The 27,956-nt window shown below is 41.8% G+C and overlaps 1 protein-coding gene across 2 annotated transcripts in view; it reads right to left on the reverse strand.

Moving 5' to 3' along the window:
- Positions 1–130: 130 nt before the first annotated feature.
- SMAD1 (SMAD family member 1) overlaps positions 131–27,956 on the reverse strand; it is a 44,688-nt gene continuing 16,862 nt past the window's right edge. For both annotated transcript variants that reach the window (XM_069012875.1, XM_069012876.1), the window contains exons 2-7: positions 23,705–24,328; positions 11,950–12,207; positions 9,192–9,308; positions 5,195–5,416; positions 2,916–3,172; positions 131–1,526 (exon numbers count right to left, since the gene is read on the reverse strand). In XM_069012875.1, coding sequence (XP_068868976.1) covers positions 1,383–1,526; positions 2,916–3,172; positions 5,195–5,416; positions 9,192–9,308; positions 11,950–12,207; positions 23,705–24,104 — 1,398 coding nt within the window. In that variant the 5' untranslated portion in view covers positions 24,105–24,328 and the 3' untranslated portion in view covers positions 131–1,382. The remainder of the gene's footprint in view (positions 1,527–2,915; positions 3,173–5,194; positions 5,417–9,191; positions 9,309–11,949; positions 12,208–23,704; positions 24,329–27,956) is intronic.

The following is a 27,956-nucleotide window of genomic DNA, read 5'->3' on the forward strand; positions in this document are numbered from 1 at the left end:
AGCACAGCTACTAACCTGTACTAATCATTATGCGTAAGCTCAGCACATCTTCATTTCTAGTTGTTCCTCCCCCAAGGCCACACCTTTATCTGGTTTGTTTAGAGTCTGCTAAGAAGTGGACAAGACAAGGTTTTAATCAAATGTAAGCAGTAACAACAGGTTTTATTCAAAATTTCCAGTAAAGAGGACTCACTCGTTTTGGAATAAAAGTACTTAAAAGTACTACAGCTTACATGAATATAAAAGAGCAAAGAGAAGAAAATAAACCAAGCAGTAAAAAAAAAAAATTAAAAATATATATATTTTTAAAGTTTGAACTAGACCCCCACAGGGATACTGAAGTCCTCCAAACAATTAACAATTACTAGGTTTGGCAAAACAAGATTCTCTCACAAAATTAAAAGCCTACTTTTGTTACATAAACTGTATAAAACTGCTCAATAGTTAAAGAGCACTCTGTACAAATTTGTCTTGAAATACATAGAGCTGCAGCCTTCAAACTGCAGTAATTAATCATTTTGTCCTCTTCATGGGTAAAAGAAGCTGCACAACTGCTTTGGGGGAAAAGGAAGAGGCAAAAATAGTCCAAACTAAGAAGGTGAAGCCACTATGAAAACAAAATGCACAACAAAATTCAGACCTCAGTTTAAACTAACACACACTGTTTACAATATATTCTACATTTCAGTTGTCATTTTCCCCTCCCACTCCCACCTCCCCCCATTCAAATATTCCTAATTCCTTTATGGTCTAAATCTAATTTATTTCTAAACTTTCAAATACACCATACATACATTTAGCAAAAGAACATACCTAACATTCTTACAGCAGTATGGTCAGGACACAATTTCAGAGATAGCACACAGTTATTGAGATTAAACCTTATGATTTCTTTTACTTTCAAAGGAACAGCAACCATCAATTTCATGTTTTTAAGAAGTACTGAAGAGAGGCTGCAAAAAGCAGACTTGGCCAACATCCACTCTTAGCTCCAGAGGACAAGGGGGAAACCAGCGAGTGCTGAATGAGGAAGGAGAACCTTAAGAGTGCCGGCTACAGAAAAATCCTTTGGGAACTGGGTCCAGCACACTGAGTTTGGCTTTGGCTCTGTTGTCCCTCTTGTACTAAGCCCCACAAATCAACTCCACAATAGTACATTACAATGTAAACTAGAATTCTTTATACCCACAGTATGTCAAAGGGGTTTATTTATCTTTGTTTTCTGAATCCAGCAGTTGGTCACAGAAGTCAAGTGTTTTCATGGCTCTTTTTCAGCTGTTGCCAGTTGAGGGGGAAAAAAATAAAAATGTGTGTCTGACTCATACATCTTTCAAGTACATGCAAGGCTCAACTGTTTCCAAAATGCAGGAGCTTGGGACTTTTTAAGACACTGAAGAAATGGGATTATGAGGAGAGCCCATCTGAGTAAGTACTTTATCCAGCCACTGAAGGGGACCATGGAGATGTATCTCTATCCAGCAAGGAGTGCTCGTTACATCCTGGCGATGATACTCAGCTCCCCAACCCTGGAAACAGAATCATAAGTGGGGAAAGAAAAAACAAATCACCTTATATTATAGTATTAAATACATGAAAAGTATACTTCTTACCAAAATAGCTTTCAACAGTCATTATCAGCAGGGTGGCATAGCACCCATAGTACCCACCAACTATTACCACATTTCAACAAACAAATCAAAAGCTAAAAAATCATAAATGTGGAAAAAGTATTGTTTCAGAACTCTTGGAATGGAAATCCTTAAAGGCATACCCTGTGACAGTGCAAAATTTCCCCATACATCACTGCCAGCTGCCTGACGTCCCTATAAAGCCTCTGAAGAGGGGGATATTCAAATCTTCTCTGCCAAGACTGAAAACAGAACAAACTGGGGGGAGATGCTGCCAAACAGATCAAAAAATTAAAAGATGAGGTGATAGACTGATGTGGAAATGGGGGTGAAGCATCTGTCTGACAAGAACCAAAGTATTGTTCTCAGGATGGAGATGATAAGCTGAGCAGTAAGTCAGAAGCATTCATCCTTGGAGAAAGAGGGCATGGCCATTACCCATCAGGCTACTTCTCAAGTTAAGACAGGTTTTGTTTCAGCTCACACCTGATTCTGTTACAGTAATTACCAAAGATACAAAGAGATATTTAAAAGCATTCAAAATTGTTTTGTAAGTGAACCATTTCTGGGGCAGGCCTGAAGAGAAGACCATGACATTTGGAGGTACAGTTTGCTCTGCTCTGTATTAACCCCTAATGAAGGGATTGCCCAGCTCCCAGCACAGGTGGCAGCAGCTCTGAACATTGTGCAGTGCAACTTCCAATACACAAGACGTCCTGTTTGTTTAGGCAACACTGCCATACAGCTCTGTAGGCTGCAGAGATGTAAACAGCCTATTCAATTTTAGGAACCCCTGTCTTAACACATCTGAAAGTTCCCATCTTCCCATCATGAAGAGCACTGCAGCGTATCACCATCTTCATTTGATTACTTTCATGTAAGGACCAGCCCTTTTATATCAGTACCTATGTTGACACTCACACAACAGCCACATCACAAATCCTGACCTTGCATGCCTTCCTAGAATAGAAAAGTATGCATATTATTCTACATAATGACTGCAGTTCCTAATTTGGGAGTTGCTGGTCAGGATTTAGAGGATTTACGTGAAGAAACATCTTCTGCAAGTCACCTCAAGCTTTCTAAGTATGTGGGTCAGATGGATTTCTGTCCCCAAATACTTCATTTCACTGAGATCTGCTTTAGACCCAATGAGCATTCCATCCTTAAAATTCAACAGCCATTAGTAAGCTGATGAAGAGAGTTACTGGACCATTCAAAATCATGACATTAAGAAAAAACAATTTACTTTACTTACAAAATAATCTCAAGCAAATGCTGACATACCTTTACAAAACTCATCCGGAGAGTGCACATCTTCGTAAGCTCATACACTGTCTCAAAGCCATGGTTCACAGACTGAGCCAGAAGCTGAGCAAACTCTTGATTATTGAAAATCTTCAGACTGCAGCCACTGGGGATTTTGCAGACCGTGGTGGGATGGAACCCGTGGTGGTAGTTGCAGTTCCGACTTTGCACAAAGATGCTGCTGTCGCTCAGACACTCAGCGTACACCTCCCCACCAACGTAGTAGAGATGGACCCCTGCGAGGAGAAGGTTGCCATAAGGAGGGTTGACAAATTCACATCTGTGTCACATGTGTTTTCATGCTCTTTCTCCACAGAGATAGGCTTCTGCTTAAAGAGATAAACCTTAATTGCATATCAGAACATCATCTGTCTTCAACCTTCATTTTTACTTTTCTCTTTCATCAGCAGGCAATCTGAAAGAAGGCTATGTGTACATATGCATGTATGTATGTATGCATGTATGTATGTATGTAAGGGGAATCAACATGTTATATATTCAGCAACACTAAACCCGCAAGCACAGTAGTTTTGATGCCTTCCATTGGACAACCTGACCACTTGAACTTTTTCTTGTTATATTTAAGTGAAGCAGTAATTGGGAATCCAAGCAGAGAGAGCAGAAACCTGCTGCATCATTTGTAGCTACTAAAGCAGCCCCAAGCTTGATGCTCTGGAAAAGTCTTGAATGCTAGTTTGGGTAGCATGAGTTTTGTCAGCTAGCTTTGATTTCAGAAAGCTTTCAAAAAGGCCTTCAAATTCCTCAGCCATTTCTGCCAAACGAGGGTACACACAAATTTTACAGTGCTTTCCCCTTCTAGTGCCTGCTCCCTCACCTGTCTTCCACAGCAGCAAAGCCCCAGAAGAGTAGCATATAGAGAACCTTTGTGTCAGTAGGAGTCAATTCCAAAGGTTTTGAGAAAGCCCAAAAATTTACGTTCTGCGTTTAAAAATGGTTTATTTGCTACTTAAACCTTTCACCTCCCACAATGTCACAAATCCCAGAGGTGAACACACAGAATTAAAAAACTCGACTACAGTCCAGTAAGAAAGCCTTGACTGTGCTCTGTCATGTAAGATTTTGCCATTGACTGTGTGGGTACATGCATACTCCCACCTGATCTGCAAAAACATTTATGGCTATGTCTTCAGGTTTGGGATTTACTCCTGCTTTCTCAAAGACTAACAGTTCTACATCACCATCACTTGTACACATTTACTATTCAACTGCATCCTTGTCTCTCCCACGCTCTGCTTTGGTACACACACAGTTAAGTGCTTCAGCAGAACTCTGCCTGCAGCTGGGTTACTCTTAACAGGAAAAATGAATGAGGTGTTAAATAAATATCCTGATACTTGGGAAGATGGATGGAGAGGAAAAGAAGGAAGAAGTATTAGCACTTGAGTGGCACAACACAGGTGTGGTGCACTGCTGAGAGCTGCACAAGTTCTTACGAAGAGAAAAGCTCTCCAGACTGGGGACTCAGACTCGAGGACCTGACAGTTCTCTTCAGCTTCAATTCTTTCCTCCTCTCATGAACTGGCATGTAAAACATCCACCCCACTGCTTGGGCATGCTGAACCCTCAACTGTCTCAGAAAATTTACAGTTTACAAATAATGTAAATACCTAAAATATTTGCCTTGCAGGAATGGCCCATAGCAGGGGGCAATGTCAGTTTTGCCTGCCATTTGCATTACAGGTGAGTTCAGAAAAGAGGACTGTATTAGTCAGGCATAAAGATGAAGATTTTCTCTTTTGCAAGACTGTCACAGACATGGAAGGGAAGGAAAAAATTCCCACGGAAAGAATCACCAGCCTGTGAAACATGCATTTGGAATAAACTGATTTAGCAGGTTCTCTCCCAAAATACATCTTAGAATAGCTAATTTATGTTAGAACTAAGGCTACCTAAAAAATTTGGTGCCAAGAACCACAATGGGGATTTCCATATACAGCTATAAGATAAATCAAAACCATTTCATTACACAAACTGCCTTAACCTCTCATTCTAATTTACATTTCGATAGCCTTCAGGCAATTAAAAATTGATTAAGGGTAAAAGCTTCCTGTAATTACACACCAGGTGGGAACAATACTTTGTTTATAAGACTAGGCCAGAAAATTGTATGTTTACCAACACAGGCACTTCTCCCACATCCTAGGAAGAGCAGCTTACTCTTGAGGGAAGTGGCCCAGGTTGTATGTGTCGGGAAATGCCACCCAGCTCCAAAGTGGATGGCCAGATCCCAAACCCACCTTTGCCAATGTGCCGCCTCGTGTTCTCAATGGTGGAGTTGCGGTTGACGTTGGAGAGCAGCCCCAGGCAGAACCTGTTCTTGTTGTTTGAGGGGTCAGTGAAGCCATCCACCAGGATGCTGGTGGAGGACGCGTGGAACGCCTCCCCAACACGGTTGTTCAGCTCGTAGTAGACGATGGAGCACCAGTGCTTCGGCTCTTCGTAAGCAACTGCCTGGACATCTGGAAAGTAACAATGGAAACCTTACAGCCTAACAGTGCTGGAACACAGGCTCGATGTGTAAAAGTCATAGCCCTGCAGATTTGGGCTACATGGAGTAGAATAATTTCTACTCAAGACTCAGAAGAGACAAAGGCTGGCACTAGGTATGAGCAGAAAAGTGCAGGAAGCTCCTGGGCACATCCCAAGCAGTGCCCCAATATCCTTGCCCTGTTTTCTTACAACATGCCACAGTGCAGGCCCAGACAGCAGAGAAATGGTGCAACTGCACAACTCAGCTTTCTTTCCTATTCAGTAGATGGACTTCTAGTTCAGTTCATTTTACTAACAAACTACAAGTCACCTGTTTGCTTACTGAAAAGCTGTATAGCAACAGGAAGAAACAGCATCACACAACTGCATCAAAAACCATTCCTCACTTTACAAAGAAATACAGCAAGGAAGCTTAAATATACAGTCAGCAGATCAATCTTTCAGCATCCAGAGCATGACCAAATCCTTCTCCTGGGTTTTTTGGGAGAATGGTAGGAGACTTCAAAAAACCTAAGAGAGATTGATATTTGTCTGCAGAACATGCATGAAGCACATCCACAATATGAAGAGATACTGCTTGGGATTGGAGGATGAACAGGGCATTCGCACACAGGATCCCAACAGTTACACTGGGCTGGAGAGCAGAGGAACGGGAGGAAGAGAGTATTTAATAAGGACCTTTTATTCATCAACTGCTACCAAATGCAAGATCTCCAACTCTTCACCACCAAAAGAATTACTTGCTCAGTAATAGCAAGGATTTCTCAGAATGTAGTTGTCCAGATGCTCGTAACAAGAAGTTCCTCCTTGGCAGCTCCTAACTGAAGCTGGGAATTGTACAGAAAGCTGACAGGCAATTCCTGGTTCACTTCTCATCATTCAAGCACTAGAAACACATGGAAGTCTTGAAGTCACACTTGTGACTGTGCATGGGAAACAATTTCTCCAGATGATACCAAAGGCCTTAGCCAAGAAGTTTCCCAGTGGGTATCCAACAACTCCAGGCTTCTTCGTATACCTATCTCCACCCAGAGCACATTCTTTAAGGTGCCAAATACAGCCAAAAATTGCTAAACTGCCTCCAAATAAAAGGAGGCTACCCAGGGGTTGTGGTTGCTTTATGTGGTTTCTTTCAAATGAAGGACACAATTTCACTACTAAGACTAGGACTTGCTGCTAAAACACCAAATTCACAGATACCAAAGCAAAGTGCTACAATGAAAATGAGACTGGTATTATGGGAAAACTTGTTTTTCTGGCCATAAGTTTCCTTCTCCCAGCTCCAAGTTTTTACTGGTATCAGCCAACTAAGATTTGTGCTCATATTCTCCTCTGTTCACAGCTTACACCGCTATGAGGTTTTGTTACAAAAAGCAAAAATCCCCCTCGAGCCAGCAGTACACAGTAGATACAAAAGGTGGGAAATAATCAAGAGCAGGATAACACATCCTACATCACTATGCAAAACTTCTGAGCATAGTGCTTATTGCTAATTACTTGCTTAAAAACACTGGTAAAAAGCTCATCTTTCCTGATACTCTGGCACTTCCTATCCCTTCACATCACTGTTAAAAAAAAAAAAAAGAAAGAAAAAGATGAAGAAAAACCAGTCTTTAATTATTAGTAAGAGGTTACTACATTTTTAATTCCCGTAAAGATGCCAGCAATTATCAAAGCTGCAGCTTTGCCCCAGTTCTCAAAGTCAGGAAGAAATCTTGCCAGCTGGCCATTCTTACAGAATTAATCATATCTCTCTCACACAGATTTCATACTGACTTCCTTGCATTTGCTTTAAGTCATGCAGAGCAGGTGCGTTTAGTCTCTCTATTCCCAGCATGGGCCAACAATGGAAATTACCCAACTTCATTGACAGGATGCAGCTTGTTAAATCAAATCTCTTAAGGCTAACAAATCACCATGAAGAACATGCTGCTAAAAAGTTTGCAACAAAAATGGTGCAGTAAGTTCACAGTAAAAACTCTTCTTCTACAACCTGTGGCAGATTTTTTTTAAAAGTAGTGCAATCACAGCATACATATGTGAATAATAAACATGTGAAGGCACCCAAAAGTCTTTCTTTTTAATGAAGGGACAGAGATGAAAATCCATTGTATTAAACTACTAGAATGGAAAAATATCAATAGACGCAATTTTTATTTTGAAATGGCTGAATGATAAAGAGCAAGAAGAAAAATGTAAAGCCTTTTCTCTTCATCAACTCTCATGTGTTAGAGGAATTCTACAGTACTCATGTGTTTTGGGAGAGGGACACACATGCAGAGGTCTGCAGTTAGGCATAAAGTTTGATAAATGTATTTTGGGGCAGTAAATTTCTGGCCCAAAATTCCTGCAAACTATTCACACACGCGAAGTGTAGTCTGCGTGATCAGCAAAAAATGGGAGTGCTACAGATGGGGTTTATCACATTCAAAACTCATTCCAAGCAGAGTAAAACAGGCTAACACAAAAGCCATCCAAATTGTTCTAAGAGGGCAGATATACTTCCTGAAACCAGACATTGAGCTTAGCAGCAAAGCAAGTACCAAAAAAAACCCCCAAAACCCAAAAAAACCCACCAACACCAAAAAATCCAAAACACAACAGTTAAATTGTTCCTGTGCTTGTGATCTTGATAATTGTTTTGGCACAGCATCCAGCTTGCTGCTCTCTCTTGGCATGGGCCACAACTGTGTAAGCTGAAGGGGCCATTTCTCACGACGTGATGATGAATGCACCCGATCCTTTGCTCAGCAGTGGCGGCTGCTGCTGCGGCTTTAGCAAGCAATGTGTAAAAACATGTCTGTGTCACAGTACATAAAGCAATAAGCAATAGGTCTTTATTTAAATACAGATTTTTAAAGTCTGTAGCAATGCCATTCCTCAGGCAGGTAACTCTGTATTCTGAACCAAGTGTTATCACTGCGTGATTCAAAGATGAGATGAAAATGGGACGAGAGGGTGGAACTACACAAAATACAAAAAACCGTAAATGCTCTTATAACCAGAAGGGGAACTTTATTAAAAGCAGAACATACTCTTTAAAGACTAAAGTTTAAAACTCAGGACAAAAACATAACAAAAAAGCACAATTTTATAAGATGTACTGTCTCAGAGGAAAAAATGCAGATATTCCAGCTGCCCATATAAAACGTCTCTGGGCATTTACATAACTGACAGTTTAGCATCCCTCCTCTGGTCAAGTCTTTGCTTGGAAAGCTATTATTTGACCACATCTACTGTAACTCACAATTCAGCAGGTATTCTATAGCATTAACTGCATTGCTCCAATAAATCAATGTAATCATAAGAGAGAAAGAGATTCCTTTGCTTGCACACATGTAATTTCAGTATCACATGCAGAAATGTGCAGCCTCATAGAAGTTCTTTCCGTTCAGAGATTAGTGGAAGTTTCCAATAGAAAACATAAAATTACTTTGGTCTTTGAGTTTGTTGGGAGTAAGAAAGTAATAAACCTCATATATTTTACATTTTTAAAGAGTCACGGGATAGATTCCTGTCTTAAATAAATATTTATATTTATAAATAATCTCCAGCTTTACTATTTCATCCCTCACAACAAAAGAAAAATTAAATGGCCATTTTTTTCCCTTTTCTGCAGACAAAAATTTTCATGAATAACATCCATCCAAAATTAAAACTCAGTTATTACTAGTAATAGTAATAGAACTGGAGGTTCTTTACTCTTAAGAAGTGAAGCAGAAAACATGAAGGAAGTGTTCTTACCTCCCCTGTGTACATCAGGGGGAATTGCAGGTGCCATCATGTTGGTATCCATGGGCTGGGAGGTATCGTGTGTCATCGGATCTTCCGGAGGCAGGTAAGCGGGCGGAGGAGTATCAGCTAAATATAGAAAAGGCAGAGATACACGACTCCTTTCCTCTCTTTAAAGCACATCTACATATCCACATAAACAGTTTGAACCTGCAAATGCTTCCAGCCTGACTCAGCTATAAACTTCCACCCACCAGAAATCTGAAAAAAGCAATCATGGACCTCAAATAAGGAAAGCAAAGAATTACTGTGCATATTAAGCACAACTGCAATAAAAACAAGTCACTTCACCCCCACATAAAGCCACAAAAGAAAGCTCAGCTGTGTTTCCAGCCCACGGTTCTGCAGGCTGAAAGTGCCATACAAACATCAGGGCACAAAAGAGATCTCAGGGCCCAGCCAGGAGTAGATATTGAGTATGTTAAGAGTGAACAGAAATTGGAGCAGAAAACTTTCAGTTCGAGCTTTTCTGTTTCCAACACAATTCTACCAGCAAAGTATTTAAACATCCCAGCTATATCCAGGGCCTTATCATTGTCAGTGCGAAGTATTAGCTCTGTTTCCATAGGCTGGGAACAGTAGAGTGTTCAGGAACCCTAATTCTACAGAAGTGGCCATCTGGGTTCAGAATTTCTGTCAGTGTCTCTGTCCTGTCCCATTCAGGGCTGCATCACCAGCACAGAACAAACCCGTGCACAGTGACCACACTCATTAACATACGGCTTTCAGCCCTGTTTGACGTGTGCCAGCCAGCACTGCCCTTCAGCTGCCTATTCCACTTCTGGGAAAGCTTCCCAAAAGATTTCTTAGAAGCTGCTGGAAGTTGCCAATGTCACCATTTCCCAATACACCAGAGGACACTCTCCTCCAGATCAACTGCACAGAGGTACATCCAAGAGCGAGAGAAACCCTTGCCTGATCCCTCCAAGCTTTCGCTGCAAAAGCTGGGATTAGATTACCACTGTGCTGTCTCTGCTGCTGCTCATCCCACATTTATTTCCATTACTGAGAGTATGGATTGCAAACTACTACAGCAAATAATCACAGGGGATTCCACAACTCTGAAAACCAAATTAGCATCAACAAAAGGCAGGAGAATGGTTTGTAAGTTTTGGGAGTTTTTGTGGAGTGGTGGTTTTGTTTAGATTTTTTTTAATGTATTTTTTAAGAAAACATGTGTTCATGACATTTATTAACTACTTATTGTTTAGCTAGTATTTTGTTGAGAGCTTTACATCTAATGCTGGCAGGTGCCTGTCTAATTCCCTTACTTGAACACCCTCAGTTGGATAAGAAAGCAGCAGAGAAAGACAGAGATGGCAACAGGGTTGTATTAAAAGCTTAACAAACTGCACTGGATTTTCAGTCTCATGTTTTACTGAGCCTTAAGTGTTTGTGTTTGTGCAAACATGATGTTGGTCATGCACAAGATTCCAAGGCCACAGGCAACAAATTACAAATTAACCAGTATCCAGAAAGTTTTCAAGGATAACTGCTTTGCCCCTTTATTTTTGTATTTTTCACAAGTCAGCCTCTTTTCCCATTAGTGCAAGATGGACAACAGTCCAGGAATAAGCATCAAGGACATCAGTATCCTGACCTGCCCTCTAATTCAATTTCTTCACTGCAGCTGCTGACATTAAGGGCGTGTGGACAGAACAGACCTTCAAAGATCAAGTGAACTTCCACAAGCCAGCATTCAGGAAGACCTTCTTGGGTCTTTATCTCTGTTGGAAGAGCCCCCAACCACAGCAATCATGTTAAAAAAAAGGAAAAAAAAAAAACAAACCAGCTGGTTTCACAGGAACTCCTCACATTTTTTTAGAAAAGCCAATACACTTTCCTTCCTTCCAGCAAATTCAGTAGTCTTCACTCACAAGAGAAAAATTTGAAACAATTATCAAGAGCAAAAATCTATGGATATTAATTTCATGTAATAGGAAACAGATTTTCACAAATCTGCTGCTTTGTTTACACATACCCTCCCTCAGCCCCTGAAGAAAACAGGCAAAAACCATCAGTAAGCATTTGTACTGCATCCTTCTCCCAGCATACAGATCAAGAAATCCACTACAGACTGCTTCTGCAGTATTTTTTATCCAGCCACATGTAAAGATCAAAATAAGGCAGCTTCACAGAATTTTCTACAGACACCAGTCAACAAAGGAAGGCTCTTACTTCTCTGACTTTAGGTAGTAAAACTGCCTAAAGAGTTGTTTTAAGGACCTGTGTTTCAGTTGAAGTATATTTGCTGCTTGAAATTACACCACTATGCGAAGAAATTGTTTATCAAGTAGCAGTACCATGATCACCTTGAGAAATATCCTTTTTCTGCAGAGCTAAAGCCTTATGCTGAACTTATGATGATCTCTTTCTTAAGCAAGGATGATCTCTAGCACCACACTTCTAGTGCATTGAACACTATGCTTTGTGGGCTAAACTGCTGAACCAGAATGTCCCCAGAATATTTTGGATCCCTCCCCACACCCCAGAGGAGTTCTACTGTAATGTTTTAACTGTGTTTGAAACAGGCACAATATTAAAGCCTTCAATATTACCAGACAAAGAGATTCTATACTCTTTATTACCTTACATCTCTCAGCTTGCTATTGAACACAAGTGTTGGCCGATTTGGTGTTAAAAAGCAAAAGACCCATGACAGCAGTGATGTCCAACCACCTTCTCCCTTCTGAAGGGAAGCTGACTGTACCTGGCATCTGGAAAGGACTTCCCGGGTCTGAGCTGGCTGGAGAATGCGGATAGGTGCTACTGCTGCTTCCAGGTGAGTTTGGATAGCTGCTGCTGGGCGAGTGGGGGAACGGGTGACTGTTGGGCTGCTGGAAAGAGTCCGGGAAAGTCGCGTTGTGCGGCATGTGGGGCTCGTTTTGTCCCAGGTTGCGGAACTGCGCCAAAAGGCTGTGCTGGGGGTTGTACTCGCTGTGCCTTGGAACCAGCACTGGAGGAAGGACTGGAAAGGGAGGAAGAGAGAAAAGCCACAGCGTTAGAGACTCAGTTCTGAAGGTATACAGGGGAAAAAACCCCACATTCTTCCTCCCCCCGGCATATCCGCATCTGCCTCAAAAAGAAGCTAGTCAAACCTAGGAGCACATGTCCAAGCAAGAACTCTTTCCCTTACATCCGGTTACTGCACAGCTTGAATCCACAGCTCCCTGGTTTGCCAGATGGGAGCTTGTTTCCACAGAGGGCCAGTGAAGAAGAGCCAAGAACAAACCACAGTTCTGCTTTTCAGTCTTACTCGCACAAAGAGATGCTGGGAAGAGCTTGACAATGCTGACATGCAGTTCCTCCTGCTGCACTTGTCATCCTACTAATCACCTAATGGCCTGTAACCCAAACCCTTGTTAGTAAGAACAGATTTTTTTTTTTTCCTGAAGACAATACTAATAAGCCTTGAACTCAGTCTGGCCCCAACAGCTGTAATTTTATTTTTAACCTGGACTATGTTCTTACAAGTTACTATTAAAACACTTATTAACTCTTCAAGTCAGTTTACAAAATGTGCAATTTAAAGAAAATTATGTAGTTCAAAAAAACCAACTGAGCAGCAATTGAGCTGCAACTATGTGCTACTGTGGGATCAGAGAAACATCAGAAACTATGAGTCTCACCACACTTCTGAAGCCTTCTCAGCAGAGAAACAAAGGTCTCTTTCAAACTGGGAATATGAACATGATACCAGATACACTAAGATAAAAGAATCAAGTCTTTTTCCAGTTCCTCAGCTTCTATCTTTGCCTCACAGCAAAGTCCAAGCTCACTGAAGGATTAAAAGCTCTTCTATTCACAGAAATTTTTGGGTGATGGATAGAGGAGGAGAGGCAAGGTCTGGGAGAGGAAGGTCCATGCACAAAGTAGTGGAAGAGAAATAAAAAAGCTAGTCCTCTTCATGTCTTCCCCCTTTGGAACCTCCGTTTCTCAACTCCATTGTTTAGCAGGACTGGAAGAAACCCCCCCACAGAGTCTGCCTTCAAGAGAGGGTGCCAAAAACCCAGCAAAAACCAGGAAAAACAAGCCAAGGCTACCACCCCCTTCCCTTGAGACTCCTGCTCTGGCCCCAACACCTGGGCACACAGAAGAGGAACAGGAGCATGTGTACACAACAAGCCTATACAGACGTAACTATCATTCAGATTAAGAAAGGTGTTTTGGAGACAGCTGCTTTATTAAAAGGCTGAATTACAAACTAATTGAAAAAAAAAAAAAAAACAAAAAACCAAAAAGAAAATAAAACCCAACATTTTCTTGACATGACAAACAGGTTCTTCCAGGACACTGGGGCACCTTTACTCTTTCAGCACTTTGCTATTACAGAAGCAGCACTCAGGTACTTACTCTGGTGCCCTGAAGTCCAAGAGTACCAGGATACCACTCGACACATAGACCAAGTCTGAGGTCTGGGTTCATGTTTAAAGGGGATATAAATGAATGCCACACTAAAAACTCACTCTCTATTCCTAAAGTCATGGATTAACTAAAAAGAAGTAGGTTTCCCTTGCTCCTTTTTTTTCTTTTGCATATGCCTAAGAGAGAAATTAAGCCCCCATTTTTGCCTGCTAGTGGCATTAATGCATGAGCAGTCTGATCCCAGAAATCTTCACTGAACATACACTGAAAAAACCTTAAACCATCACTACTGAAACTAAGGCTGCCCAGGTCAGAAGCAGGTTTTAAGGATTTAATCTGATCTCTCAATTTCTTAGAGCAACTTCACTGAGATTCCAACAGATCTCAAATATTTGAGGCAGATGTCACTCCTGAGTAAATTTGTTTAGATGACAAAAACAAACTCCACTTTACAAGGCAAAGTTCCTAATTATGGTGTTTTCTGAAACAAAACACAACTGTCATTCTACGGAAGTTCTCAATTGCAAAACACCCCACCAGGAGAAGCTGCATCTCCCCCAGCTGTGCAGACTGTTTCTTGCTCCAACACAACCATTCTCACATGCCACTGGAAAAGGCTGTTAAAAAAAAAGTTGCTCAGCATTCAGGTGGACATCACAAATCCCCTCATCCTCAACATATCAGAGCCAAGTTCTCTGAATATCAGGGTCTCTCAGACTTAAGCTTGTTCTGTTAAACCAAGAAGTCCTTTTGTAGCTAGGTCAAGTACTATTTAATTGTCGTAGTCAACATTTGCTGGGCTAATAAATTACCAGTGAAAAAATTAACAATGAGATCATGTGTGAAAATGTATTTTCCCCTTCCTGTCTTTATGATTCTTTCTTACTTTTCCAAGCATTAAAAACACAGCTCTCCTATCTCTTCCTTTCCTACGGATGAAGGTCAAACCATTAACTTTCCTGGAGTTAATTTGTGCAGAAAGTACATCACCTACCTTTCCCATCCCCTACCTCACATTAAACAATGACACACATGACATCAGAGGAAGCCACATGATTTACAGCATTTTAAAATAGCAGGAGAACAGGATATTTTCTGTATGTTTTCTGTAATTAAATTAATGCAGTGCCAGATTTTCCCAAGGTATATATACATGTTTTCTCCTGTTAGGCACAACCACTGGCAAAGTTTAGAAGGACTTGAGATAAAAACAAGTCTCCTTTTCCCATGTGTCCTTCATGCAAACCCACACTTTTTGTCCAACTCCATCAACCCCAAGTGATTAAATGCCAACTTCTTTTCAAAATATACACGGAAAAGGGGGAAAAACAATACAGCTGGTATAGATACAACACAAATAGTCTCAAAAATATCATTGCAGAATTTACTTTGAGTGCTGCCCCTAATTCCCATCCTCCCTGCACACACACAACCTTCAATTAGGAGGAAAAGCCCTGAAAGGCCACATCAGATGGGACAGAGGCTGCAGTGCTCCAGTTAGTCTAACTCCAAGTCACTTACTGCCATAACCTGATCTCTCTGCAGCTCCCAGCTTTTTTGCAGGGAAGCTGCTCCTAGTGGAGCCACAGAGGAGTTCATTTGAGTGCTGTTCACTCAGGAATAAAGACATGAGCAGGGACTGGGCCCTTTGGAGCGTGGAAGGCTGCCAGGAGTTCAAACCATAAAGGGGGATGCACACCCTCCTTGCTCCCCTCACCCCTGCGCAAGGCACTGAGCTTCTGGTCAGGTTGCAGACCTCAGCCACATGGAATAACAAATTACTGAGGCTCAGTCCAGCAGGGGAGGAGGCTGATCTCTGCTGCAGCTGCCAGCTCCAGGAAGAGGTATAATTGAAGGGGAGAGCATGAGAGAGTTATTCGGTGCTAAGCCAGCACACCTGTTGCTATGAAATAATGAAGCAGTGCACATCTTTGCTGTGCAGATCTCTGCAGGATGTGGCTCTAACCATTTGCAAACACAATTCCTCCCTTCCTCTTCAGCGGAAGGGAACACAGATACAATAAAAAAATCATTTTTTAAAAAAAATATTATCATCAGTATCATCAGCATATATTTAAAGGAAACATACTATTGAATACACTGTCGTCTTAAAAAGCTACTGCAACAGATTTGCAAACTCAACCTCATTAAAGTTAATGGAGTAGAACCACAAGTCATCCGACAGCTTGATTTCTGTAATTCTTCAAACATCGGATTAAAAGGTTTTTATGTGCTATACTGTGGCTAAATTTTGCTCCCAAGTTTTTCTGTCGATGTGAACCTGGAGTTGAGAGTTAATACCTGACTGCTTACCAGTAAGGCTACTAGTAAGAAAGAGGGAGATAAACCCCCAGGAAGCAGGCTGGGTATGTTTGTGGAACTGTAGCTGAGGTCCCGTGTCTGTCAAGACAGCCTGGGAATTGGGGAGCTTGTTTTTACAATGCAAATAAGACCAAGTATGCCTGCCCCAAACAAGAGGAGCTGTATTAAAGAAATTACAGCTACAGGGCAATTTCACCCACAGGGCTATTTCATCTAGGAGCCAAGAATGCCAAAAATACAGGAGATAGACCAAAGGCAACCCGGCTGTTCAGATAAATGTTCTGACTAACCACACCAAGGAAGAAATGCTTTTATGAAAATGTAATAGTGGCCTTTGAAGAAACTTACTGATCTCTACTCTTTTTATCTCCAGCATGTCACCCTGTTCTTCAGAAAACTAACAGCTGTGCTACCCTAAATAAAGATCTTCTTGCATTTCTTTTTTGTTCTATTTTCACATTCCAGAGATAATGATTTCAGCAAACAGAGAAAGTCTCCAATTTATGAACATAACTACGGGTTTTTTAAGTTTCTCTATGAAAAACCCCAAACTAATCCAATCCAAAGGACCTGCTGTACTTTCAAAGAAGCATATTTTCTATCCAGATGGGTTTTGATTATCTTACACAAGCCCAGATGACAGCTAGCTTCAGGGCTCATTTTTTCCACACTCTTTGCATGTTAGGTCAAAATTTGGGTAGGTATCTCTCTTTCCACGTATGGAAATTGAAAGGCCATGTAATGAAATACAAGGGCCACATACAAAAAAACAGACTTTGATCCACTTTCCTTGCCAAAGTAGATTCTACTTCTTCTGTAAAAAAATTATTTATAGAATAAATGGAAAAAGAAAAATATAAGCAATTGGTGCTGCACTTTTTGCTCTTCAAAACCATGACTTGGCTAACATATGTATTGTAAAAGGGTTTGTACCACAACAGGGCCCTCGGTGCTAATGAAGATCTGACAACACTACCATCAGACAAAGCACTTTCATTTCCAAGCATTATATAGCTGCATTTTCATATGAATTGATGCAAAGCCATGTATGTTTTGCCAGAAAAACAGAACTGCAGGTTGGGAAGAAGGGAAATCCTAAAACAAAAGTTCATGCTATCTGGAAATAGGAAAATCCTGCAAAGACTAAGCTATAACAAAGAGAGTTAGGAGAAGGGGAAAAATACTCCAAAACCAACAAAAGACAGCAGCTGTGTTAAACTAACAAATTTGAACCCTTCTGAAGACTCCCAGCTTCATTTCCTGCCTTTGAGGTCACAGCAGCTGAAGCTGGCTGTGGCATCCTGATGAGCACTCCAGTCCCACGGTGGGAACAGAGCAGGTACCAACACATGCTCAGCTGTTTGGTCTGCTCTCTGCAGCACTAGAGAGTCACTGAAGCATTCAGACTGCAAGGGCTTGCCAAGATCTTGCTTGTAAACACTAAAACATTGTGTAGAGAGAAAACTGTTTATGTCATTAGGTTTTCTCATGTTGCCTGAGATATTCTTGGTTAAAAATATAAAATTAATATGCATTGTGTCAAAAGCAATCTCTGAGGATCAAACTACTTAAAGCTCTTCCAATAACCCTTGGCTGTGGTATCACTGCTTTGCTTTGCTGGTTTCTCAAAAGGAGAAATTCCAGTCTTTGAGACTTTCACTCCAAACCTCTTGTCTAGTAATTGTAGCTATTCAGCAACCTGTTTTGGGTGACAGAAAGACAAGCTTTCTATTCCGGGAGAAAGCTTAGAGCTGTCTTGTTTTCTCAACTCTTAATTTTATTTGCAGTTTTGGGAGACCCCACAGCTTGGCTTGTCATTTTGCATAGTTACAAATGAAGACTGTATTTAAAAAAACCAAAACAAATGGCAGAACAGTTGTTACTTTACTGACTCTGCTTTTACATCAGACATCTGGTCTAAATGCATTTGACAAGTAATATTAGGACATTTCCTGCATTACAATATTCAGCTAACATTAGATTTTATTTGTGGATGCTCTGATAAGCTGACATTCTGATTAAACTGACATTTGTCATGGTCAATTTCAGAATTTAGTACTAATTGTATTCACATTAGTGAGGGAGTCCTTGTAAGCAGATTTGGTGGAGGAGCAGTCCTGATGCAGGAGGAAGTCACAGTGATAGTGTGTATTAACTCAGACATTTACACAGACCAGAGTTCAAATTACCTGTACAAAAGCCACAGTCACCATCCTACTGAGTAGGCTAAAGCTTGGAAGTCTGGTCTTTCAAATCAGAAGAAACATCTGTACCTGGTTAATTTTAAAGAAAGAAGACACACACCAAATAGGACAGAAACATATCTTTCTTAACAACTTTTATCCCTTTATTGCACTTTCTTTTTCTGACATGTAGTAAGGCTAGACAAGGAAAGCCCTGCTATAAGACCATTCCCTCCTTCCACCTCCTTCTTTCAATTCCTCTCACCCAGGTCAGCTCTGGTGGGGAATTTCAGAACTGAATTCTGCAAAGCTAAAATGAAGGAAGTTTTATTCTGCTTGCCAAGCAAACTGATGGTTGCTTTTGCTATTTTGGGGAACTATCCTATAATTGTGTCCACCTGTTGTAGCAACTCTATTTTTAAAGTCACACCCAAGGCACACGTGGCTGTACAGCAAAACCTCTCAGGGACGCCACTCTGCTCCCTCACCCCCAGCCTGCAGAGGTGAAGAAATCCTGCTACGGAAATCATGCAGGAACAAGGATTTTTCTAACTTGGTTCTACATATTAACTCTCAAGGGATACAGCAATTTTGCCCTCCCTTACACCCGAGGAGCAGCTTCCCTTTCACCTTTTCCTCTCTCCCTCTTCTCCTCTCCCCTTCCCCCAGAGGCCTACCACTGCTGGCATTATCCTCCACCATGCCTGGTTCTGTGGGAGCCTTGCAGTAGGTGTGTTGCCTTACAGAGCCTCACTGAGAGCAAAAAGCAGAGATCAAAGACAAATACGAAAATAATCAGGTTAAAGTCACAGGCAGAGAATCCACACCAAGAGCAAAATCAGCATGACACACCTACCGCTCTCCTCAGAGCCTGGGGACCTGGCCTGCCCTTGTGGCAAAAAGCAGCTGTACATACAGGTAAAATGTTTCTGGCCAACAACAAGCTTGCTGAAGCAGACACACACTTTGAATTCATGGTTATAATTGAAAGAAACATCACCATTTTTAGGCAGAATTGAAAATTCAACCATTAGGACAGGGTACTTGTGTGCATCACCAATAAGCGACCACTGCTTGCCCCCAGTTTGGCTGGAACATTGGCACCATCAGCTTCATAAAGCCCCTCAATGTAGAGCAGCCCGCTCCCTGAAGAAGAGAAGCTTAACAGAAGACAGCCATTCAGCCTTTTTCATCTACTCTTTATTGGTACTTGCAAAAAAATGAGGGATAGCCATTTACAGAAACACTGCACCTTCAACCACCTCCACAAGTTAAACATGAAAAAGAAGGTTAATTTCTCTTTTGCCTCCTTTGTAACATAGTATAAAGTCAGAACCTAGCAGGATGATGGGCAAGGACACTTCATAGAGGCAAACACAATTCTGCATCAGAATGGAGGAGAGGTAGTGTTCACCAGCACTTTAAGAAAATTAAATATTCAGTTTCTTCATCTTCCTTCCTTCCCCTTTAGCTAAGGCAAAAGAACTGAACCTCCTCCCCTAAAGCCACATTAGAGGTGTGACTTATTATTATTATTTTTAATAGTTGTGTCAATTTAAGCACCTCTTCATCCTCCCTGTTCCATATTCCATTTCTTTTGTTTTGCTGTTAGAGCAAACAGGATCCAGGCCTTTTTTTACCCCTAAATTCTGTATGATATCTTTCATCTGGTCCCATTGACATAACTGAGGACAAGCCAGCAGCAGAGGCTGTATCTCCACAGAAACCTAAGGAATAAAAGATGGCAAGGAAGTGTCTCAGGAGGGACTTTACACATTCTCCAGCAAAACTTGAGAGGTCATTTGTGGCATTTTTAGAGGGCTGAGAAACATTGTGTTGGGTTTTTCCTCACAGCCTCTGTGTATGCTGTACAACTAATTATTTCTCAAGTCTCGATCATACTTAAGGATAATCGCAACATATATCTCTAAACCAAAAAATAAAACTGAGGAGAAAAAGCAGATTCAGCCAAGCAAGCACACCAGTTCAGCTAAGCATGCCAATTTTTAAGAGCCATCAAATTCAGACCTTGCCCTCAATTAAAAGCTTTGCTTTGCTTTGCTTTGCCAAGGGAGAAATCCGACAGCCATTAACTGCCCTGCTCCAAAAATAATTCTGCACACAACAGATGTAGGGAACAGCAGCAGTGAGCTACTGTAACCCATCTCGAGGAGATATTTCCTCCTGGCACTCAAGTGCAAGGTTGCATTCCCACTCCCAGCAACAAGTCTCTACTTTCTCCTCTCACATCCCTCCACCTCCACACTCCTTCCCAGACGTCCTCCGCAGGGCTGTGTTGGTACAGATGTTCCCACAGTCAGGATGAAAGCCCCTGTGCTGCCCTGATCAGCCTGAAAGATAGCACAGCAGAGGAGAGGAAAAGTGACTGGTTCAGCACAAGGCCATGGGAACAGCTGTGCTGGCACAACACAGCGAGCAGGAGCAGCCCATGCACCCCGCCACGGAGCGGGGCTCCATCGCTCCATCAGCTCGCTGGTTCCAGGCTGGACAAGTGTCAGTGTGACGGGAAGGCCACCCTTCCTCACCTCCACCCTGTGTCCCCACGCTGCTGTGCTTCCATCTGGTTCCACGTGAATGAGCTGAGGGCACTGAGCTTGCCAAGTTAACTGTGCCAAAAAGTAGTTTTCTGTGAGTTTCGTTTTCTTGATTGACATGCCACAGGATCAGACAGGCCCCGTGCCTGTGCAGAGCCTCCCAGTCAGGTTAGGCATGAGCATGTCACACCCACGTGCCTGCCAGATGCCACATTCCCCTCCGTGTGCAGGGACACTGGGAGATTCCCTGTTTGAGACTGCTGATAGTTTTCTGCCTCCTCTCACTGTTTACAACCTGCTCCTATCTAGCCTGACTAACAGAAAAATCTTACTTGGATTCAGGTGTAGCTTTGTAGCTGGCAGACACACCACAGAGTGCCAGTTCTCATGCCTTCCAAGCATATCTTCACAGGCTAAACAGTGAGGATGGAATAAGGTATCAAGGTAGAAAACCCATTCATGCCTCTGGCACTGTGGAAATTGAGATGCATCCACAGCACTGATTTCCCAACAAAGAGCATTACCTGACTTTACATATTTGAGGATTTACCACTAATCCGTTCCTCAAACCTTACACAACACTGAAACAAATCACACAACAATCAGCAGAAGAATGAAAGGACAGATGCCATGCCATGCACAGATCATACCCTTTAGCTCTCCAGTAACTGGTTCTGCACAAAACAGTTAAACAGAGACCACACTGTCAAGCAGAGCCAGAAATTCATGATGTACCTTGCATACAAAACATGTCTCATACACAATCTGAGTTTCCAATTTTGCTTTGTCAAGAGAAAGCACATTTCTAAGCCTTCTGGGAAGCACAAACCTTGATATCTGCTCGAGTCCATAGACTGTTGTAAGTGGTGACTCATGCATGAATTCCCACTACCCATTAATCTCAAAGTGTAAGCACTTATGCAGCAATAATGGTGTTTTAATGTCCTGGCAAAAATGGGAAAAAATGGTTAGCAGAATTTGGGAGTGACTGTCAGGAAATGAAGATAAAGGCCATGCTTGGAGGACAGCAAGAACAAGGAAGGGACAGGAAAAAAGAAGTCAGAAGTTAGAGTACAGCTCTCCAAACCAAATGGGAGTTCAGCTACCACCCGTTTCCAAAAGCTGTTTTCCCACTCAGCTCTGTGCAATATCCCTCAAAACAATCTGTGGCTGACTAAACACGAACCCCTCCTACATTACAAACCCAGCCTAAAATGTACATTTTAGTTAGGCATCTTTTGAAATTTATTCTATCTTGCATGACTCACTGAAGTGAACACAGAATATGGACAGAGTCCCAAGATGTGCCAGGGGAGGTTTAGGTTGGACATTAGGAAGAATTCCTGCACAGAAAGGGTGATTAGGCATTGGAATAGGCTGCTAAGGGAGGTGGTAGAGTCACCATCCCTGAAGGTGTTTAAGGAAAGACTGGATGTGGCATTCAGTGCCATGGTCTGGTTGACATGGAAGTGTCTGGTCAAAGGCTGTACTCAACAATCTCAGAGGTCTTTTCCAACCGAAATGATTCTGCGATTCTGTGAAGTGACAGGATATTTACAAATACCTGGTTTTATATATGGCATAAATGGTCCATATGAGAATGTTCTCAAACTCAGTAACTGTTTTCAGTACTAAAGCAAAATTAGTTAGAATATGTAATCTGGCATTACAGTAAGAGCCCAACTGTTGCTCAGTCTGTCAGAAATAGAGGTGTTTCAGGAATCTTAATTTTCAGTACTTTGGAATACTGAATGCAAGCAATCAACCCAGACATATGCAGACATCCAGCAGTACAAGTACATGACTATTTTACTATCCCTCTTGTACTTAACATGAAATTGTTGAGAATTTTTTAAAAATTTTTTTCAGAACTGTTTTTCAGTGCTGAGTTCCTTTGTTCAAGCTGCTGCTGCATAAATACATACATTATGGGAATTGCATCTGCCATTCACATGATTTCCAAGTTAATACTAACACAGCGTATCTTTAACATCAAGATATGCACTGTGCATTGCAGATCCAAGACGAATGCAATTTCCATCCACTGTGAAACAATCCTGCAACCACCTCATTTCCATCATGGATCTGTGTATCCTTGCCACTCTACAGACAGCTGCAGTTTATGCAATAGCTAACACTGCTGGACTTCCCACATGGAAACCAAGGAAGTCCACCCATGCCTGCGATGCATTTCTGCAGCTGTTCCTGTACACCCTCACAAACAGCTGGAGACTGGTGATGACACATCCAAGCACAGTTCAATTTAGTCCCTGGAAGTATTCCCTGATAATAAACTTGCAGGAATGAAATTAAGCATGGAGTTATCAAAAAGAGGTTTGGCCTTTGAAGAGGAGGCTGAAGAGAGGATGGTTGGCACCTTAAAAAAAGAAGTGAGGCAGTGGGTAACAGGTAAGCAAACTGTGTTTGCAGAACAGCTGACAGTAAAATTTCATGTACAATCAAACAGTGCTATCAAAGTTCAAACTGAGGGGATTATAATCTGCTGTCTAAACTCCAAGTCCTTTTAAAAGGTAACAATTGTGAAAGATCCTAAAAACAGTACTATTTTCTGTAGGATGAAGAAAATAAAGTGATAAAGTGAAATAATAATTTGGAAATACTACTACTAGTATTACTACTGCTGTGTGTCAGAATGGTTTTCACACACAGATAATGCAAATAATCCTTTACGTTAGCCTGCGGTGTTTCATACAAAATCACAGATCTGCACAGTTGAGTAAACAACAAATTAACTGAGGGATAGTGGGTACCAACATTCCCAGATGACACCAGGCCCAGCAGCCTGAGGCACATGCTAAGACTATCTCTGTGTAGTGACAAAACATTTACACAAGTGAAGCATTCGCCACGTGAAAGGGAGAACTGCTAATTAATGCCTACATCCAGATAAACTGCACAGGAAGAATCTGACTGTGCAAACAGCCACTTTTGCTTATTTAAGCCGATGAGTCACGTGATTAATTGCCACACTTTACATTGTTCAGATAAGGTGTAAAGGTACAAACAAGAAAGAACCTACCAGGACTTTCCACCCGCTTGTAGTGGTAGGGATTGATGCAAACCTCCTTCTGTTTTGAACCAAAGGGGAACTCGCAGCATTCCAGAGGTTTCAGTTCGTGATGGCTCTGCAGGTCTGGCCAGCGCCACACTCTGCAGTAAATGACGTGTGGGAGCCCTTTCCGGTGCGACACCTGGAGCCGGCCGTCCAAAGAACGAGGAATTGTGACACAGTTGCTGGGCTGACCAGGACAGCTTAGTGCTTTTTCCAGCTCCTCCATAGCACCCTTTTTCTTCTTCAGTTTTTTCACTAATGCGTCAACAGCTTTCTCTGCCCATTTCTCTTCTTCATCCCCTTGCTTCCACCCCAACAGCCTCTTCACTGCTGGGCTGGTGAAGGAGAATAAACTTGTTACATTCATGGTGACCCCGCTGTTGTGATACCACAGAACCAAGCAGCAACGACTGCCCTGTTCTTCCACCACCACCAGGGTACAGCAAATTGTGTCAGCAGTCAAAAGCAGCCTGGATCAAACAGTTCTGGTCCTTTCTCCTTTTCAATCCTCCAGTCCCAGGAAGGCAGCGCTGACATTCCCCCTTGATGGTCACAACCTTTTCATTATTCTAAATCCTTCTGGTTGGCAACCTAAAGCAGAGTATCAGAGAAAGAGAGAAAGAGAAAGAGAGAAAAAAGAAAGGATTTTACCTTTCAAGTTAACATACAGCAGTTAAAATATCCCCCACCTCAACCCGGCAGAGTGCTGCGATCAAAAAACAACCAACAACAAAACAAGAACAAAGTGCTGACAGGACTCAAGGCACATCTGATGAAAACTTTAGCAGAAGGACCTGCTACGGAACCCAGTATATCCCTATATTAGAAATGTAGTTCACATTAATCTAGCCTAAAACAGTCCCCCAATTTAAATTTTTCACTATTGAGTGTGAGGGGTGCTACACTCTGTCTGTCAGCTGTTGCAACCTTAACCAGCAAAACATCCCAAGGAAGCAGTGCAGGATCACTAATGCTTTTTTTTATTATTTAGAGAGCAGCTAGAAGCAATATTCCTCAACAGCAATGTGCTGCCCAACTCTCTCCAAACTGCCACACATGAAGTTCAAAAATCACTGCACTACACCTGAGTGCAACTCAGACTGAAAAAAAAAACCAGTTCAGTTTCACCTCTGACTTACTTTGAGGAACAAAGCAAAAAAAAAAGAAGAAAGTGAAACTAGAAAGATCTTAGCTCTCACTCACTGACAAGAGAAAGAAAACCACATGTGCCCACCCCACCCAAGAGCCCTCAGAACTCCTAAGCAGACTGTGAGGGAAGACTATCATGAACTTCACCGATTACACACACTGACCCTTCCTGCTGCCATGTCTGCCTGATATAACTCAAGGACACATGAAGGAGTGGGAAGGATGAGGAAGTCCAGATAAGAGGATTTTAAACAGCACAGTGGTCCTCAAGCTGGGAGACAAGGAATGGGACTGAAGCGATGGGTCAAGAGGGGAAGGAACACCACACTTGAAGGAGTCCCAGCTGTGAGTAGCAGGTTTTGTCCTTGTCCAGGCTGGAAGCAAGCAAAAGGCTCTGGCAAGGGAAACAGAAGAGACTAGGGACTGGCAGGGAGGGGAAAATGAGACAAAGAGCACCACACCACTGATTTTCAAATAGACAGACAAGACAGGAAACATATCCTGGACTGGATACCAACAGGTTGCAGAGGAAAGGGGAAGGGGAAAAGGATATGAATGTTTTTGTTGCCATCAGAACAACACAAAAACCACCCAACCAACCAGCAATCTATACACACAGAGAATAGAAGGTGTCAGCACATCCACATCAGACAGGATTTCACAGCTATACTAAAGAGGATTGCAGACCTTAAAATTGCAAATGCTGTGGCACACTTACCCTCTTGACTGTCATACACTGCAATGGTTTCATAGTATACCATTATACTTGAAGAAATTTAAGCTGAAAACCATCTACTTTATTCAAATTAACCTGTCACTAAAACAGTTATCTAATTGCAGAGGTTCTGTTTTATTAGGCTGAATGCATAAACTACATTTATGTGAACAATGGTTATGGACTAAGACACAGGCCATGTCTACCTACACTTCAAACTGGTATATCCATTTCTTTTATGCTGTATTTGAAATAATAATGTTAATGCAAGGGAAGATTTGCATGAGCCTGCGGCAAATTTAAGAATTTGTTTTGTTACGTGGGCATGTGCTGTTAAATGAACTGAAACTCCATTACTGTCACTGACTGTAGTCCAGGTATACTTTATCCTTACATGCACTGTAAAGTGCTCTATAAAAATGCTGTGCTAATTTAAGAACTGAATTACCAGAACCCCAGTGCATGTGCTTTAAATATGTTTGTAACTGAGTTATTCTCAATTCCTATATAGTCTGTATTTTAATCAATATTCTAAATATCTTTTTTTCTGCACTTTTCAAGCAAAAGATACAAGTTCCACACACAAAAGTTACAAGTTCCAGTAGCATACCAAGTAAAGCTTTCTCCTTCACATCCATCCGAATTAAACAAAAGAGATTTAAAGGGCTTGAGTTGAAGCTCTAATAAAGGAGAAAGCACAAAGTCTACGTTTTGACCCAAGCTTCATTCAACATCGATAATGTTTGCAGATGTGGTTCTACCTAGGCCTGACCCATTTTTCACCAAGCTACTTGCTGTGAAAAAGGAGAAGTCCTGTATATTAAGACTGTATGTTTATATCAGTGCCTGAAGATACAACCCTAACATGGGCTAGTACATGAGTTCTGCACAGACTAAGACGACGGTCAGATGCAGCCCCAAGCAGTCAGACCAAAGGAACAGATTCTCTGGTTTTTGGATCAAATCCTTCAGCACACACACATCCCACTCCCACAGTCATGCACTCCAAAACAAGTTTCACCCTCACCATCAAAGCTACGGTGGCATCTCTGTGACAACAGCTGCTGGGAGCAGGAGGAACAGCATTAGGCACAGCGCTTGGAGGTGAGCTTGGGAGTAATGCAGCTCAGCAGGACCCAGCTGGCCACCAGCCTCCAGCCAGGGATTCCTGCTGAAGTCCTGCCTCCAAAACAAAGCCTAAGCACACCCCAAGCCCAGAACAAGCAACAAAATAAGGGAAGAGGGAGAAAACTCACAGGCTGCTGTACACTAGTTTCTCTAAGCTCCAAAACCAATATTAAGCTAAAAAAACCCAAAAACCAAACAAACAGACAAAGAAAAAAAACAACAACAAAACCAAACAAATAAAACCCAAACCACAATGTATGTGGAGATTTTCGTTTCCAAGAAGCAGAGAGCTCGTCCGCAGGGCTGAGCCCTTGCCAGTACATTCCATTTCCCTTTCTGCCACTCTTGGTTTCTGCACTGCATCATTTCCTGTATTGCTTCTGCACAAAGTGGTCTTATCAGCTGGAAGTGCAAAATAAAGATTAAACCACGAGTCAGCAGATGACACAGTCTGCGTCTTTCTTCCCCAAATCCACGTGCCCTTCTGGGAAAGTGGGAATTAGTATTTCCAACAGCTGAGTGACCACCAGCCCTTGAAGGGTCTCTTTATTCATGAGGTAGGGACAGAACAGAAACCTAAGCCAAACAACAGGGCACTCTCCAAAAAGCAGTCTGGCAACAGTTTAAAGGAAGTTGAGTAGTTACCCACTTATCAGACACTCTCTACACATCCAAACCCATGCACTTTTTATTATGCATTCTGTCTGCTGATGGATGAGTTAGAATCAACAAACTTCTTTCAAATCCCAATGTTGTTTTATTTGTCTTCACTGCTGTTGTCTTTTTTTGTCCTCTTTGGATTAACACACAAACCTGTACGCAGCCTATGAAAAAATAAGTGAGCATTATATTTTTACATATCTGTTTAGCCAGCCTTGTATTTAAACAAACATATTCAGGCAAAATGCCTAAGACTGAAGTTCTATTTTTCTAGCCCTCAAAGAAGAGATAGCTACTCCGTCAGCAACATGAAGCAGACAGTAAAATATTCAACGAGACTGCTTTCAAATTCCCACAGGAGATCCCATAGGAAACTGTCCCACTTTGCATAAATGACTGTTTTTGATGGGTGGAGAAAGGGTTTAGACAATTAGATGATCCTCTCCCAGAGGGGTGGATGGGGGAGCAAAACAACTTCTAGCCCAAGTTTCAGGCAAACAAGAAGTGACTCTAACTCTCCTACTAATTTCGTTATTTGTATTACAGGCTCAGTGATGCAGGCAAAAA

Source organism: Aphelocoma coerulescens, chromosome 4 (assembly GCF_041296385.1).
Source record: "Aphelocoma coerulescens isolate FSJ_1873_10779 chromosome 4, UR_Acoe_1.0, whole genome shotgun sequence".
Lineage (NCBI taxonomy): Eukaryota > Metazoa > Chordata > Aves > Passeriformes > Corvidae > Aphelocoma > Aphelocoma coerulescens.